This window comes from Ranitomeya variabilis, chromosome 2 (assembly GCF_051348905.1).
Source record: "Ranitomeya variabilis isolate aRanVar5 chromosome 2, aRanVar5.hap1, whole genome shotgun sequence".
NCBI lineage: Eukaryota > Metazoa > Chordata > Amphibia > Anura > Dendrobatidae > Ranitomeya > Ranitomeya variabilis.
Window position 1 is genome coordinate 574,794,704 of NC_135233.1, and position 18,069 is coordinate 574,812,772.

Below are 18,069 nucleotides of genomic sequence, written 5' to 3' on the forward strand. Positions count from 1 at the left end.
GATGCATAGTGTCAGGAGGTGTGACCGGAGGTACGTCACCACCCATTCTATTGTTACTTTGTTAATGCGTACCACTTCAAAGCCACAGTGGAACATACCAATATGTCACATCCGGTTCCTGACACACCAGTCAGGGAGGTGCCATCAGAGGTACAGCCTCATCAGTCTAAAGAGAACATTATAATGCTTAGTGCTGTGCGGTAGTTCTCCGTTAGTTTGGTGCCGAAAGAAAGTAACTCCGTCCTGCTTCTAGACCTACTTTCTTGAAAAACTTTCCGTGAAGCCCCTTTGTTGGAATCTGTTTTTCAAATCATCGGATTGTTTTTTGTTTTTTTTAAAAGGAAGTGTCATTGAAGCAATTCATGAGAATCCGAAGGTACTGACCTGGTGGGAAGTCCAAAGTCTGGACAATTACCGTATATAAAAGCAGTAATAGTACCACGTGGGTTGAGTATCACAACGAATCCAGGTGGTAGATATGAGAACCCCTCTTCCATTATTTGCTGGGAGAAAGAAGTGACCAATAGCGCCCTCTGACTTATGGAATTGCTTCTGGAGGAAGAAAAGCCCACCCTTTCCTTCCTTAATGATAAATTAAAAGAGCAAATCGAGATTACGAAGAAATTTGCCTCAGAACATGACTTTGGGACAAAGGAGGCCAATTTGTAGAATGAATTAGAACGGTTCCAGTTTCATTTTAAAGACAGAAAACAAAAGCAGTATATGAGAGATTTGCAGTTTAAATCATATTCAGTGGCAATTAGTAAAAACGTACATCCAAAACCAGAAACGAACCTGACTTCAACAGACACAGAAACATCTGATAATAAAAATGGGTATAAATTTCAGCAAGGTAGAAGCACGTGACGTGGTAAGTCACGATTTCTTTAGAGGCAACAAACATCATAGGGAAACAATTTTTTAGAGTCAATATTTCCTCAAACCAGCAGTATGCTTTGGGTCATTGTCTTGTTGGAAGGCGAACCTCCATCCCAGTCTCAAATCACTAACAGACTGAAAGGTTTTGCACTATCCATCTTCCCCTTGTCTCAGACCATTTTTCTTGTGCAGCGCCCCAGAGTCCTGGTCGTTGCAGTACTGTGGCTCCGCCACTATGGGGAGCTATGGTGCGTCTGATGGCACTGAAGGAGTTCATCTGACCAGGTATCATAGACACCAATACATTTCACAGCTGGGCCTCCGGGGGGAGCTAAGGGTTCTATTCATTAGGCCACTCCCCACCATAGTGGGTAAACTGGGGGTCAGGCAGGAAGTTAGATCAAAAAAAGCTGACTGGGTTGGAACCAGGCAACACCTTGTGGCAGAGGGTGTTGTGGGGGAAGATACAGTAGGGTCTCTGTCAAGGGTGGGATCCTGACAGAGGCTTGGCAACTTGAACGAACGTAACGGGACCGCGCCTGCTCCGGGTAGCGGCGGTGCCCAAGGAAGGACTAGAAGCGAGATAGATTGTGCTGAGTGAGAAACGAGATCAAGCAAAAGGAGAAATACCAGTAGGGGTCGTGCTGTAAGACCGGAGCAACACCCTACTGAGGCGCACTACCGGTGGCCGGAACGCCGAGGGGGTATCATAAGATTCAGCTTCAAGCAATACTCTAAACAGCGGCAGGACAGTCAGTCTAAGGCGGGCTGTCTAACTTAAATCACCTATGCAGTCTTGGGGGGCAACTTGTGGAGAGGGGCGACTCTAGGGTCCCGGAAGAGCTCCGAGCCTACCCGTCATACGGGTGCCGTCCCAACCAGAACAACAGGGAGGGACGGAGGATTAGAAGAACATCATTTAATCGAGTTGTGAGGGAACTTAAGAAACAGACACAACGGTTGTGGGGACTTTCCGTAAGCACAGCAGGGAAGGACCACAACACATAGCGCTAGAAGGAAGGCACCGATTTCCACCTGTGAGGAGAACTCCGGAGGTGCCATTGGACCGGCCGGACTTGCGCAGCCTGGTGAACCGTATTCCGGACTGAGGACCCAGAGATCTTCAGTAAAGAGGTAAAGAGACTGCAACCTGGTGTCCTCGTTATTTACTGCACCGCACCACTACAGCCTCACCCCCATCTACATCATCCACTCCTAGTAATCCCCTGTGCGCCCCACGGCAGGGTCACGGACCGGGGCCTAGCCGCCGTGACAACCCCAGAGCAGAGACACAGAGGCCCGGTACCGGGTGGACCTACTGTAGGACTACCGTTCGGATCTCCAGAGCAATGATCGGGTGAAGAGAACTGGCACTGGTAGTTACTAGTAACCATTGAATCAGGAGAAAGGCCCTGGATGAAGAAGAAGCTCAGAGACTATCGTCTGAAAGTCGGTTTTACTTGCTGAAAACGAGCGGAGCGAAGGAAACTGCTTCCATTGTCATCACCATTTTTCCTCAAAACCCTCCCAGCAAATCGAATGAAATGAGGGGAAGAGTGATCAAGTGCGCAAGCTCCCTGTTGAAGGGCCATGACCTTGTCTGGAGGGAGAATTAGCATCCTTCTGGAAGTGTACCGGATCATCCTCAAAAAGGATATCTGCTGGGCTGAAAATGAGGAGAACTTGTCTTAGTCTAGCCGCCAGCCCAGGTGAGAGGGTGATATAGACTACTTAGCATAGTCCTGGAAGGGCAGCTAGACAGTCTGCCAAACAGGGCAGGACGACCACGCCTCTAGGGTGCAAGAGGAACATGACAACCACTATGAGCCTTGCAAACACTCTGGGTGCGGTAGCAAGGCCGAAGACAAGGTCGTGACTTGAAAATGATGCTCACCCATGGAAAAGCGAAGGAATTTTTTGAAGAGGGTAAGCATCCCGAATGTTGATGGATGCCAGAAACTCCACCTTTTTGTGTTGAAGTAATGGCTGAGTGGAGGAACTCCATTCAAAGAAGGAGAACCTTGTGAAAGGTTGTTAGAAGTTTGAGGTCCAGGATCGATCCTACTTCTTGTTCCCCTTTTAGGAACCAAGATCCCTTAGAACTAGACTGTCCTGGACAACCCTTCCACTGCTGGTCGGGGCTGTAGGATCGTACGATCCTTTGTTAGTCTCCCGCTCAAAAGATTTGATTGACCAGTTGTACTGTCTTCAGGAAAGGGTTACTGGTGTGAATCAAAAGTAGTTAAGGTCTCCAGCCAGGAGACCATTGCTCTAGCAATCCATGTGGCAGCTAGGGAGGGTAGAGCGCTGGACCCGTAGCCGCAAAACGGAACAAACCAGATTTGCCATCTGACAGACCGTGGCATTTTCAAATGATGACACATCGGGCAGGGATACTGGTAGGTATACCACAGGAGATTCTACCCGGTTACTCTGCCAAGTGGCAGAATGTGCGGCTGCGGCGCAGCAGGTCAGTCTCTTGCAATCGCCGCTCTCTTTTGACGGTGCAGAGTTAAAAATTAGGAACCCTCGATCCACCATCATCTTAACAGGGAAGTGGAGAGGGATCATCTGCCTTCTTGCATCTTCTTTTAAATAATGGGGATGCAGAGGGGGGTGCTCAGACCCCCGAAAAGGGTGCCTCTGTACATCCACAGAGTTCAGGTCTCCGGGTGGACAGGATAGGTTGTCTGGCGTTAGGCCTGGATGCAGAAGAGGATACAGGGAGGCGACACTCCATGTGCCTGTCTGTTGATGGTGTGGGGAGATCGGTGCCCTTTAAAGGGCCCGTCGCCCTTAAAAATCAGACCATAAACATAAGGGTGAATGACCTCGGGGAGATCAAAACATCCAACACCGCGGAGACACCATCACGTGTTTCTCAACGCAGTGATCCAGAACACTGCCCCATCCCTAATGGGAAATATGCAAATGCATGTAGAAAAGCCGCAGAGACACCATCACGTGTTTCTCAACGCAAGCAATGAATAGCCAGGTCTTTCACCGGGAAGGAACAACCACGGGAAGGGCAGCATCCAATAAAGGAAAACCACCTATCCCAAAACATGGTATCCATCCACAGACAGCTGTTTCGGGGTATTTGCCCCTCATCAGTGTGGAGTAGGAAACTGGAGTAGGAAACTGGCTCCACAAAACTTCCGTTTTCTAGATGCCTGTACGTTTCTAGACGCCTGTACATTTCTAGAATACTCACGGCCCCTGCTAGCCGACAGATCCCATATAGGAGAGGGACCATGTATATCGGTCCCGCGAGCACTCCGAGCCACGGAGGGATTCAATCTCTTGGTCAGAGAAACCATGGGTAGCGGCAGTGACGAAGTCCACTGAGGGAACTAGTTACACTGTGATAAACTGGGATCAGCGGCGGAGGGCTCCTCATTTATGACCGGCTTCGGATTGGTCATGTGCCTTTAAGACCAGGGAATACTGGTCGTGTGCCTTTAAGACCAGGGAATACTGGTTGTGTGCCTTTAAGACCAGGGAATACTGGTCATGCGCCTTTGAATAAAATCTCACAAAGAGCGAGAAGCGCCAATTCGGGGGGGGGAGCCACAGGCACGACGTGGGCGGAGCCTCAAGACTTCCATGAATAGGCCCAAGCCGGGTCCTAAATTTCTGCAGCCGGCGCCAGCGTAGAAGTGAGGGACGTTGCAGTGGCCGAGAAAATTGAGCGCTTCCATGCCAGGCGAAAAGCGCCAGAAAAGCGTGCAGAGCCGCCTTAGGGCGCCATAGTGCGCTTCCGGGGTGCGGCCTACACATCGGCTGAAGCCGGGGGCTAAATTTTTGCAGCCGGCCGGAGCGTTACCTCAGGGAGGTGGACCACAGGGAAGCCTGAGACTGCCTGTGAATATCCCGCTGCAGGGGCCCATCGCTGACAGGATCCACTCACCATCGGTGCGCATCCCGGCATGGAGCCGCCGCAGATGTCGGGTATTGCAGCGTGGACAGTGCAGGGATAGAGGGCTAAACCTCAATCCATCATCCCTTTGTTAGGGAGGTGGAGAGGAACCGTCCGCCTCCTTGTGCCATCCGCCTCCTTGTGCCATCTGCCTTCACAGTGGTGGGTGTTCTGATCTGGTGGCCTAGGAACGGCATGAGACGTACTCTGGAGAATGTGGTAACTGTACTGACCGCAGACCCTGGACTTAACACCGCAATTAGAAGTAGCCGTGGGATGTACCTACTGATCCTAGACACCTCGACACAGCCGGAGAACTAATTAACCCTATAGATAGAAAAGGGAAGGCTATCTCGCCTCAGAGAAAATTCCCAAAGGATAGGCAGCCCCCCACAAATATTGACTGTGAGAGGAGAGGAAAAAACATACACAGGCTGAAAACAGAATTTAGCAAAGGAGGCCAATCTAGCTGGATAGGAAAGATAGGACAGAGTACTATGCGGTCAGTATTAAAATACTATGAAATATCCACCACAGAAAATACAAAAACTTCACATCTAACTAAAGACATGAAGGGTATATCTGCCTCTCCAGAGATACCAGCTTGACTGCATAAATCCTTACACAGATTAAGCTGGACAAGAAAAAACATGAAATGCACTAAACAATAAGGCCCACAAAATGTGGGCTGCAAAACAAGCAGGACTTATCTTGGTGAAAAGACCAGGAAGCAAGAGAGACCATGAAGAGATGTGAATCCTCCAGATACAATTGACAACTGGCACTCACTAAAGGGTGAAGCCAGACTAAATAGCCCCGTCCAGAGTGAACACACCTGATAACTGCTGTGAAGGACAGACAGCAGCGCTACCACTGATAACCACCGGAGGGAGCCCAAGAACAGAATTCACAACAGGTGGGATAGTGGGGGCTGCTCGGACGCCATAGAGAGAGGTGTTATGACCCCAATGGCGAGGGTCTCAGAGGTACGTGGAAGTCTGCAGAATACAAAAATCCAGCTCATAGGGCAGTGGTAGCTGGGTTGACCATATATCTACTCCTAACGCCAACACTAGAAGTAGCCGGGGATCATTCCTACGTTGATTCTAGATGACACGCTCCAGCCGGAGAATCTAGCTACCCCTAGTAGAGGAAAACAAAAGACCTTTCTTGCCTCCAGAGAAGGGGACCCCAAAGCTGGATAGAAGCCCCCCACAAATAATGACGGTGAGGTAAGAGGAAATGACAAACACAGAAATGAACCAGGTTTAGCACAGAGAGGCCCGCTTACTGATAGCAGAATAAAGAAAGGTAACTTATATGGTCAACAAAAACCCTATCAAAATCCACACTGGAAATTCAAGAACCCCCGAACCGTCTAACGGTCCGGGGGGAGAACACCAGCCCCCTAGAGCTTCCAGCAAAGGTCAGGATATAGATTTGGAACAAGCTGGACAAAAATACAAAACCAAAACAAATAGCAAAAAGCAAAAGGCAGACTTAGCTGATATAACTGGAACCAGGATCAGTAGACAAGAGCACAGAGACTAGCTCTGATAACTACGTTGCCAGGCATTGAACTGAAGGTCTAGGGAGCTTATATAGCAACACCCCTAACTAACGACCCAGGTGCGGATAAAAGGAATGACAGAAAAACCAGAGTCAAAAAACTAGTAACCACTAGAGGGAGCAAAAAGCAAATTCACAACAGTACCCCCCCCTTAGTGAGGGGTCACCGAACCCTCACCACGACCACCAGGGCGATCAGGATGAGCGGCATGAAAGGCACGAACTAAATCGGCCGCATGAACATCAGAGGCGACCACCCAGGAATTATCCTCCTGACCATAGCCCTTCCACTTGACCAGGTACTGAAGCCTCCGCCTGGAGAGGCGAGAATCCAAGATCTTCTCCACCACGTACTCCAACTCGCCCTCAACCAACACCGGAGCAGGAGGCTCAGCAGAAGGAACTACAGGCACAATGTACCGCCGCAACAAGGACCTATGAAATACATTGTGAATAGCAAACGACACAGGAAGATCCAGACGAAAAGATACAGGATTAAGGATTTCCAATATCTTGTAAGGCCCAATAAAACGAGGTTTAAATTTGGGAGAGGAGACCTTCATAGGAACAAAGCGGGAAGAAAGCCATACCAAATCCCCAACGCGTAGTTGGGGACCCACACCGCGGCGGCGGTTGGCAAAGCGCTGAGCCCTCTCCTGTGACAACTTCAAGTTGTCCACCACATGATTCCAGATCCGCTGCAACCTATCTACCACAGAATCCACCCCAGGACAGTCAGAAGGCTCCACATGACCCGAAGAAAAGCGAGGATGGAAACCAGAGTTGCAGAAAAAAGGCGAAACCAAGGTGGCGGAACTAGCCCGATTATTAAGGGCAAACTCAGCCAACGGCAAGAATGTCACCCAATCGTCCTGATCAGCAGAGACAAAACACCTCAAATAAGCCTCCAAAGTTTGATTGGTTCGCTCCGTCTGTCCATTAGTCTGAGGATGGAAAGCAGACGAAAACGACAAATCAATGCCCATCCTACTACAAAAGGATCGCCAGAACCTAGAAACGAACTGGGATCCTCTGTCTGACACAATATTCTCAGGGATGCCGTGCAAACGAACCACGTTCTGGAAAAACACAGGAACCAGATCGGAAGAGGAAGGCAGCTTAGGCAAAGGAACCAAATGGACCATCTTGGAGAAGCGATCACATATCACCCAGATAACGGACATGCCCTGAGATAGCGGAAGATCAGAAATGAAATCCATGGAGATATGTGTCCAAGGTCTCTTCGGGACAGGCAAGGGCAAGAGCAAACCGCTGGCACGAGAACAGCAAGGCTTAGCTCGAGCACAAGTCCCACAGGACTGCACAAATGACCGCACATCCCTTGACAAGGAAGGCCACCAAAAGGACCTGGCCACCAGATCTCTGGTGCCAAAAATTCCCGGGTGACCTGCCAACACCGAGGAATGAACCTCGGAAATGACTCTGCTGGTCCATTTATCCGGGACAAACAGTCTGTCAGGTGGACAAGACTCAGGCCTATCAGCCTGAAATCTCTGCAACACACGTCGCAGATCCGGAGAAATAGCTGACAAGATAACTCCATCTTTAAGAATACCAACAGGATCAGCGACTCCAGGAGCATCAGGCACAAAGCTCCTAGAAAGAGCATCGGCCTTCACATTCTTTGAACCTGGTAAATACGAGACAACAAAATCAAAGCGGGAGAAAAACAATGACCAGCGGGCCTGTCTCGGATTAAGGCGTTTAGCAGACTCGAGATACATCAGATTCTTGTGATCAGTCAAGACCACCACACGATGCTTAGCACCCTCGAGCCAATGACGCCACTCCTCAAATGCCCATTTCATGGCCAACAACTCCCGATTGCCCACATCATAATTTCGCTCGGCAGGCGAAAACTTCCTGGAGAAAAAGGCACAAGGTTTCATAACAGAGCAACCAGGGCCTCTCTGCGACAAAACGGCCCCTGCTCCAATCTCTGAAGCATCCACCTCAACCTGAAAGGGAAGTGAGACATCGGGCTGGCACAAAACAGGCGCCGAAGTAAACCGGCGCTTCAACTCCTGGAAAGCCTCCACGGCAGCAGGAGCCCAGTTAGCTACATCGGAGCCCTTCTTGGTCATATCCGTCAACGGTTTCACAATGCTAGAAAAATTAGCGATAAAACGACGGTAGAAGTTAGCGAAACCCAAGAACTTCTGAAGACTCTTAACCGACGAGGGCTGAGTCCAATCAAGAATAGCTCGGACCTTGACTGGGTCCATCTCCACAGCAGAAGGGGAAAAAATGAACCCCAAAAAGGGAACCTTCTGTACACCAAAGAGACACTTTGAGCCCTTGACAAACAAAGAATTTTCACGCAAAATTTTAAAGACCAACCTGACCTGCTCCACATGCGAATCCCAATCATCAGAAAAAACCAAAATATCATCCAGATAAACAATCAAAAATTTATCCAGATACTTCCGGAAAATGTCATGCATAAAGGACTGAAAAACTGAAGGCGCATTGGAGAGCCCAAAAGGCATCACCAAGTACTCAAAATGACCTTCGGGCGTATTGAATGCGGTTTTCCATTCATCACCTTGCTTAATGCGCACAAGGTTGTACGCACCACGAAGGTCTATCTTGGTGAACCACTTGGCACCTTTAATCCGGGCAAACAAGTCAGACAACAGCGGTAAAGGATACTGAAATTTGACAGTGATCTTATTTAAAAGCCGATAATCAATACAAGGTCTCAAAGATCCGTCCTTTTTTGCCACAAAAAAGAATCCCGCACCAAGGGGGGAAGAAGACGGACGAATATGTCCTTTCTCCAGAGACTCCTTGATATATGAACGCATAGCGGTATGTTCAGGTACCGACAGATTAAACAGTCTTCCCTTAGGAAACTTACTGCCTGGGATCAAATCTATAGCACAGTCACAGTCCCTATGAGGAGGCAGTGCACTGGACTCAGACTCACTGAAGACATCCTGATAATCAGACAAATACTCCGGAACTTCCGAAGGCGTAGAAGAAGCAATAGACACAGGCAGGGAATCCCCATGAATACCACGACAGCCCCAACTTGAGACTGACATAGCCTTCCAGTCCAGGACTGGATTATGGGTCTGTAACCATGGCAGCCCTAAAACAACCAAATCATGCATTTTATGTAAAACCAGGAAACGTATCACCTCGCGGTGTTCAGGAGTCATGCACATGGTAACCTGTGTCCAATACTGCGGTTTATTTGCTGCCAATGGCGTAGCATCAATACCCCTAAGAGGAATAGGATTTTCTAATGGTTCAAGAGTAAAACCACAGCGCTTAGCAAATGACAGATCTATAAGACTCAGGGCAGCACCTGAATCTACAAACGCCATGACAGGATAAGACGACAGTGAGCAAATCAAAGTTACAGACAGAATAAATTTAGGTTGCAAATTACCAACGGTGACAGGACTAACAACCTTAGCTATACGTTTAGAGCATGCTGAGATAACATGTGTAGAATCACCACAGTAGTAGCACAAGCCATTCCGGCGTCTATGAATTTTCCGCTCATTTCTAGTCAGGATTCTATCACATTGCATTAAATCAGGTGTCTGTTCAGACAACACCATGAGGGAATTTGCGGTTTTTCTATCACATTGCACCGAATTAGGTGTCTGTTCAGACAACACCATGAGGGAATTTGCGGTTTTGCGCTCCCGCAACCGCCGGTCAATTTGAATAGCCAGTGCCATAGTATCATTCAGACCTGTGGGAATGGGAAAACCCACCATAACATTCTTAATGGCTTCAGATAGGCCATTTCTAAAATTAGCGGCCAGTGCACACTCGTTCCAATGTGTCAGCACGGACCATTTCCGAAATTTTTGGCAATACACTTCAGCCTCGTCCTGCCCCTGAGACATAGCCAGCAAGGCCTTTTCTGCCTGAATCTCAAGATTGGGTTCCTCATAAAGTAAACCGAGCGCCAGAAAAAACGCATCAATATCAGCCAATGCCGGATCTCCTGGCGCCAGCGAAAAAGCCCAATCCTGAGGGTCGCCCCGTAAGAACGAAATAACTATTTTTACTTGCTGAGCAGAGTCTCCAGATGAACAGGGTCTCAGGGACAAAAACAATTTACAATTATTCACAAAATTCCTAAACTTAAACCTGTCTCCGGAAAACAGTTCAGGAATCGGTATTTTAGGTTCTGACCTAGGATTTCTGATAACATAGTCTTGTATGCCCTGCACACGAGTAGCCAGCTGGTTCACACTTGTAATCAAGGTCTGGACATTCATGTCTGCAGCAAGCATAGCCACTCTGAGGTAAAGGGGAAGAAGAAAGAAAAAAAAAAAAAAAACTCAGAATCTTCTTTCTTATAATCCCTCTTCTGCAACGCATTAAACATTTAATACTGGCCTGGCAAACTGTTATGACCCCAATGGCGAGGGTCTCAGAGGTACGTGGAAGTCTGCAGAATACAAAAATCCAGCTCATAGGGCAGTGGTAGCTGGGTTGACCATATATCTACTCCTAACGCCAACACTAGAAGTAGCCGGGGATCATTCCTACGTTGATTCTAGATGACACGCTCCAGCCGGAGAATCTAGCTACCCCTAGTAGAGGAAAACAAAAGACCTTTCTTGCCTCCAGAGAAGGGGACCCCAAAGCTGGATAGAAGCCCCCCACAAATAATAACGGTGAGGTAAGAGGAAATGACAAACACAGAAATGAACCAGGTTTAGCACAGAGAGGCCCGCTTACTGATAGCAGAATAAAGAAAGGTAACTTATATGGTCAACAAAAACCCTATCAAAATCCACACTGGAAATTCAAGAACCCCCGAACCGTCTAACGGTCCGGGGGGAGAACACCAGCCCCCTAGAGCTTCCAGCAAAGGTCAGGATATAGATTTGGAACAAGCTGGACAAAAATACAAAACCAAAACAAATAGCAAAAAGCAAAAGGCAGACTTAGCTGATATAACTGGAACCAGGATCAGTAGACAAGAGCACAGAGACTAGCTCTGATAACTACGTTGCCAGGCATTGAACTGAAGGTCTAGGGAGCTTATATAGCAACACCCCTAACTAACGACCCAGGTGCGGATAAAAGGAATGACAGAAAAACCAGAGTCAAAAAACTAGTAACCACTAGAGGGAGCAAAAAGCAAATTCACAACAGAGAGGCCTCTGTACATCCACAGAGTTCAGTCCCCGGGTGGACAGGGCCTGTTGTCCGGCATTAGGCCTGGCTCCAGGAGTGGATACATGGAGGCGACACTCCATGTGGTCGCCTGCTGCTGGTGTGGGGAGATCGGGACCCTGAAGTGAGCTGGGCGGGGCTCCGGCGGTTGGTGGGGATTTCAACTGCGGCCTAGTCCGGCTGAAAAAGCCGGGGACTAAATTTATGGAGCCTGCCGTTGGAGCGCGTCGGCGGGCCGTGACGTAGCGCCGAAAGATTGCCGCTGGTGTCCAGCCAGCGGCACCTCTCCCCAGAGACCAGGACCGCACCATCCCACGCAGGCAGCGTGAGGAAGGAAACTACTCACCACCACCGAGCAGAGATGCATCCTCCATTGCAAGGGAATAAGCTCAATTGATCCTCCCTTTGCCTGGGGATGGAGAGTCTCTGTCCATCTTCATATTGCCTGCCGCAGGGCACTTACGGCTAGCGTGGGGACTACATGACGCCAACAGGTGAGGGCTTAATGGCGGAGGAGCCCGGGAGATGCACATAAGAGGTATACTCTATGTGCTCGCCATCTTACAGGGGGGAGATCGGGACTGTATAAGAACCGTCGCCCTAGTGTAGATTAGTCGTCGCAGGAAAGGTACGGGGAGGTATACTCGCAGTGCTTGCCTGTTGATGGTTTGGGGGAGAGCGGACCCTAGAAAGGAATCCGTCACCCCCTTCACTCCTTTAATTAAAAAAATAAAAATTTACAGAAAATAAAAATAAAATAAAAAATGTTGGGGTCTGAAACCAGACCCAAGTGCCTCCTACAGATACTAAGCAAGAACTAGTTCTCTGGGAGCCAGCAGGAGGGTGTATACTGCAGGGGAGGAGCGAACTTTCTTTGTATCCCTTAGTGTCAGCCTCCTAGTGGCAGTAGCATACACCCACGGTCTGAGTCCCCCAATGAGGCGAAGGAGAAATAGCACAACAACGGTTTCTCACCCCCCTTACTTGCCCGACCTAGCCCTCTACTTCTTATTCCCAAGAATGAAGAAAACCTAAAGGGAAAGCGTTTTCAGGACAGAAGAGGTGAAGAAAAAAATAGCTGGAGGCACTTCACAGCATTAGTTCAGAAGAATATAAAAAGGGTTTAAAACAATGGAAAACTTTTGGGACATGTGCAGATCATCTAAATGGACAGTATTGTGAAGTGGATTAATGTTTTAAAAATGTTATCTAGAATTTAAAAAAAATGTAAATAATGCCATTTTTTTGTGGGGTACCCCTTTGTGTAACTTCTTTTACCCCACAAACTTTGTACCATAGTGGTTGTTTGCACAGTGCAGATGTAGGTTTTCCTTTAGGATGTATGAATATGTGCTGTTCCCCTGATGAACCTTTGCTGGAGAAACACGTTGGAAACACAGAAGGACTATGGTAGAGCTGTGGTAGATCTGAAGCCTCCGTCACTCCAGCTCTATTCCCTAGCCTGGAACTGCCTTCTCCTGCATGACTGACAGCCTCTATGCTGTGAGACTCCAGGCAAAGGAGCTGCCAATCAAGCAGGAGAATCATAACAGTTTGTGTTATATAACTCTTATATTTCATGTCATTCTGAAGACTATTTTGTTTTTTGGGGGGGCACTCCACACACACACACAAAAGAAAATACAAATTTATGATCCCTGATCTATGGGGTTAATATGTATTGGTGAAACAGACATTTCATAACAAGTTCTAACAAGTGTGAGAGCTCTGAAAATGTTATTTATTAAAAAAAAAAAAAAAAAACCTGCAAAACCGGCAATGAAATAAAGCTGGATGGCAGCCAGAACTGAGGATTGAGTGAAAAATCTGAGATCAGTTCCCAACTGCTAATACTGTACAATTGTCATACTTTCATCAGTAAAGTATTCCGTGATTCTTCTTTGATTTTTTTTCAGAACAATATTTAATAAATTCATTTTTTTTTTTTTAGAATGTCGAATAGAAAAATATTTAGAATTGAGAGTCCTCAGTGGTTGATAATGTCGAATATAAATTTATACATGTTGTAATATAGGTAAAAAGTAAACAGCAGCACTGTGCTAATAAGTGATGTATAAGTGTCTGCTATAATCCGCAATCTAGAAAATATTTGTTTAAAGGGGCTATCCAACCAATAACTTACTACTAGTAAAATGGATAAGTGATAATGAATGATGACTGGGGTTCTAACTGCAAAGACCCCACCAATACCAAGACCAGGACCCCAAAATGCTCATTGATCATACCCTTTGAATAGACGTCACAGCCCTACCAGAATAAAATTAAAAAGTTACTAAAAACTGTCGTTTTTTTCCATTAATGTGCCCAACAAGTTATGAAAGATTGCTATTGCCATCGTTAGGAAATTTGACTTCTTTCGTTGTCCAAAAATATAATCAAAAGTAGCCTCCAACCCCCGATCTTTCACCAGGTATTTCTCATGTCTATGGAAGTAGGACTCTGTCTGCCGAGCGCACAGCATGTCAGGTGCATGATGTGTAGTCTCTAGTGATGAGCGAGCATGCTGGGATAAGGTGTTATTGACCATGCTCAGGGGCTAACCGAGTGTCTTTGGCATGCTCGAAAAATATGTTTGAGTCCCCACGGCTGCATGTCTTAAGGCAATTTTTTTTTTTTTTTTTTTAACACAGGAAATTGTATTTGGTATTGTAAATTTTAATAACCCCTGATGTATAAAATCAAATTGGATACAAAAATTTAAAAAAAAAAAATTTTGCAGTAATTTTGTAAAATCACAACAACATGATGCATTTTTCCGCACTGGCGCAAAAAGAAAAAAATTTGGACGCAGGTGGTGAATGCAACCTTAACTGGCTTAGAGTCATGCCGCTGTGCCAGCCTCCGATTCATAGCGCCATACCTGAATACAGGAAGCAGTATTACCTTGCTTGGGAGCAACACGTCCATGAGGTGCCATCCTTTCTGCAGACAGAATCCATACTTTAATTACATAGACAAGGAGTACAGATGTTGCACAATAGGAAAAGTCTGTAGGAAGCTCGGGGGTTGGAGGCCTCTTTTGATCATATTTTTCGATCAGGAAAGAAGCCAATCACAAACTTTTGCAACTTACCATGGTGAGCGCAACATTGAAAAATGAAAAAAAAGTTTAGCTACTTTGTAAAAACAATGTAAGTTTCTTTACTGCGATAGTATGCAGGAAAACACAGATGTTGGGCGAGGGTTTGCCAGAACAGGCAACTGCAAAGGGCACTTTATTGAGAATGCAATTATGTGTTTGAAAAAAAACAACAACATTTTGCCTTGAAAGATGTATTTCCAATGGCCGAAGGATATAAATATATTTTAACTAGAAAGTCCATTATACTATCATAGTGTATTGTATGCCTAAATTTATGTAGAAAACCAGGTTATGTGCTGTTACCTTCTACAACTCGAAACTTACACAGTGTATCCCTGCCAAGTCCAGGTGACAGTGTCCTATTGGAAGAAGATATGAATTATACTATGATGAAAATTCCTAATACATTTTCAATGTTATAGATCATGATACTAGGTGCCATTATAGGGGAGGGTACATCAAATTTTATTCATTCCGAATAAATTTGCTCCGAAGCTAAAGTGCACTGATTGCCGCTCATTATGCGGAGGTCCACTTCAAAACATAATAAATTGGGAGCTCTGGAAAGGGGTTAAGAAATAAGGATTAGTTACCAACTTGCCCTAGAATGGCCCCTCACCAGCCCTGCCACTGATGATCCGAGCCCAGTCTTCCTCTCACTTCAGGTTATTGGTCTTCTCTTATTTGGTCTTCCACTCTTCTGGTCCTCGTTCTTCTTGAAGGATCTTCTGGCGCCAGAAGAAAAACGAAGACAAGAATAGCAGAAGACCAACAATACTGAGGGAAAAGACTTAGAGTGTCACGTCATGTCTTGCTTCGCACTCAAAGTCATAAGGCATTATCGGCACCAGAAGATCTGGGAAGAAGAACAAAGACAAGAAGAGTGGAAGTCCGAAAACAGGAAGAAAGAAGCAAAGACGAGAAGTTAACAGATACGGTAGGCAGTTGTGACAGCAAGGCAGATGAGGGTCAAACCTAGGTCAAGTGGTCAATTTTTATTTTTTTATAGCGCTTCATGGCCCCATAAAGTATCCAGTAAAATGGGGCAGGCTTGAATTCTGAAAACCTGAAATGTTTCACTAATTAAATTCGTCACAGATAAATTTGCCCAACGAGACGTAATTACCATTCCAGCAAATGGGAGAGACTGAATATGAAACAGTGTTCAAATCTTCAAAATGAATAAAACGTCACTTCTGGGTACTTATAACTTACTGCCAAAAATGCATTTAGGGAGATTCACTGATTTATAATACCAATATGACTTTTCAGGCAAAATCTTTCGCTTCTTACCAGAGTATTGGGGTATCGAAGAATAATGGGCTGAACAGCCACCTTGGGAAGAAAGGCACCTGAAAACACAAACATATAGCACAAAATTATAATCCAGAACTTGATTTTGGTCTGCAATTTCTATAACAAAAGTAACTCGAAAAATAAAAAAAATAAAAAAATTACAAAAGGTATATAAATACGTAATATGAGAAGTTTATGATTTGTACTGTAAAAGTGTAGCAGGTTTTTCCACAGTTTAATACCTATCCACAGAATAGGTGATGACTGTCGGAATTCTGAGAACCTCAATGTTGAGACTTCAACCGACTACTAGAACAGGGGTCCTCACCACCTGTTTTTCCTAACTGGACAATCATAGTGAGGAAGATTTTCAATTGAACCATGTTGCCCCAATACAGGTCTACTGAGCTGAGGAAATCGGCCAGGGGCTGTAGTCAACTGTCTCTGTCAGTCCCATAGACTTTAGTTGGAACATCATCAAGTGTCTCCATTCAGAGGTACGGCGTCATGAATGAAGACGTAGCTGGGAATTCCCATTCTTGAGATCAGTGGAGAATCCTTTGGTGGTCCAAATCCAATGGACAGATTATCAAATGTGTATCTGGGGGAAACTCCCTTCAGCCATAATAAAGAAAAATACCAAATTAAAAAAAAAAATTATAATATATATATATATATATATATCAGTATCCTACCTGGTTTAAAAGAAATCAAACAAGAACGATTTGTACAAGTTCCTTCAGGAAAGAGTAAGACCTATTAAGTAAAGAAATTTTAGAAACATAAAAACGTGAGTATACATTGTTATGTAAGTCAAAGTACAATTACCATGAAAAACACCGAAAAAAAAAAATATGGTGAATTCTTCTCCTCCATATTAAAGCATTAAAATAGGTCTTGGGTTACATGGAAAAGTGTTAAAAAGTGTTACTCCGATACCATATATTCTGGGCATATCAACAGGGTATGACATACACGTCTGGTAGATGCAAATCCCAACTACAGGTGCCACCATATGTTGCTCAGTCGGTCAGACATCTCTGGCTCAAAAATGCATCCTTGGATAGACTTGGTACAAGCCACTCTGTCTGACAGATTCCAGAGTAACCCTGGGCTTAAACTTTTAACCCCCCCGTACAGGGATCTGATCTTCTAATGGTGTCCACTAGATTGCATCCAGAGAAGGACTGCTGGCCGAAGGAGTGAACCAGAGGCAAGAAAGGTCATTACCAAGAGGTAACATCAAGGACAGAATCAGAACGCAAGCTAGTGGTCAAAATACAAGTCGAGGTCAGAAAGTGGAATAAATGAGGAGACACAACAGGAGAAAAGACTAAGGCTACAGACCAGGTAAGAAGAACTATTGACTGGCAGTGGAAGTCAGAGGCTCAAGGCTCAGGGGTGTGGGGTTTAAATAGCACACAAGCCCACCCAGGGTTCTCAAAAAGCAGTGATCAAAACCAAACAATTAACCCAATAGCTCCCTAATATAGGGGCACCAAAAGGAATAAAACAGGACTGCGGCAGTCTAACGACGACCGCAACAAAGGCGGGGCACCACACAAAAGCTAAAGCTGAAACAAATGGCATAGGAACTCGCACAGATGTTACATAGGTCATATCATGGGAATACCACTTTGAGCAAAAGACACTTCAATTGAAAGAAGAGTAAAAAATTGAGAAAGATTTGTATTATGTGTTTCTCACAATTGACTCAAAACGCATGTAACCTAGGGGATGTTCAGTAGGTGTATAACACGGTTTTATCATACATTAGTGACCTCTGCAGTATAATTGCATAAGGTATGATATGGATGTGCTAACGGTCTAACCGAAAACCAAGAGTAAAATGTCAAACCTGGGGCCATTTGCCTCCTGAAGATGCTCTCTTTGTTATCTCGTTTATAGTGTTTCGCCGAGAATCAGGGTCAACTCGTGACACTAGCACAGGCTGAAGAGCATGGAGAATACCTACAATGTAGAAATACTAGAATAAACTACAGCCAAGAGAAATACAAATAGCATGCAAAAGGACCTTTTGCTAGACGTTGACAATGTTGCAATGCCTGACCCAACTAATGGTTAAGAGTGGGTTTGCTTTGGGGTAAAACTAGACCCTTTCTAATACCAA

The 18,069-nt window shown here is 45.8% G+C and overlaps 1 protein-coding gene across 1 annotated transcript in view; it reads right to left on the reverse strand.

Annotated features, from left to right (window-relative positions):
• Positions 1-18,069, reverse strand: part of LPCAT2 (lysophosphatidylcholine acyltransferase 2) — an 86,998-nt gene that overhangs the window by 31,364 nt on the left and 37,565 nt on the right. The window contains exons 5-8 of the mRNA XM_077288260.1: positions 17,797-17,909; positions 16,634-16,694; positions 15,936-15,994; positions 14,967-15,001 (exon numbers count right to left, since the gene is read on the reverse strand). Of these exons, the coding sequence (XP_077144375.1) occupies positions 14,967-15,001; positions 15,936-15,994; positions 16,634-16,694; positions 17,797-17,909 (268 nt within the window). The remainder of the gene's footprint in view (positions 1-14,966; positions 15,002-15,935; positions 15,995-16,633; positions 16,695-17,796; positions 17,910-18,069) is intronic.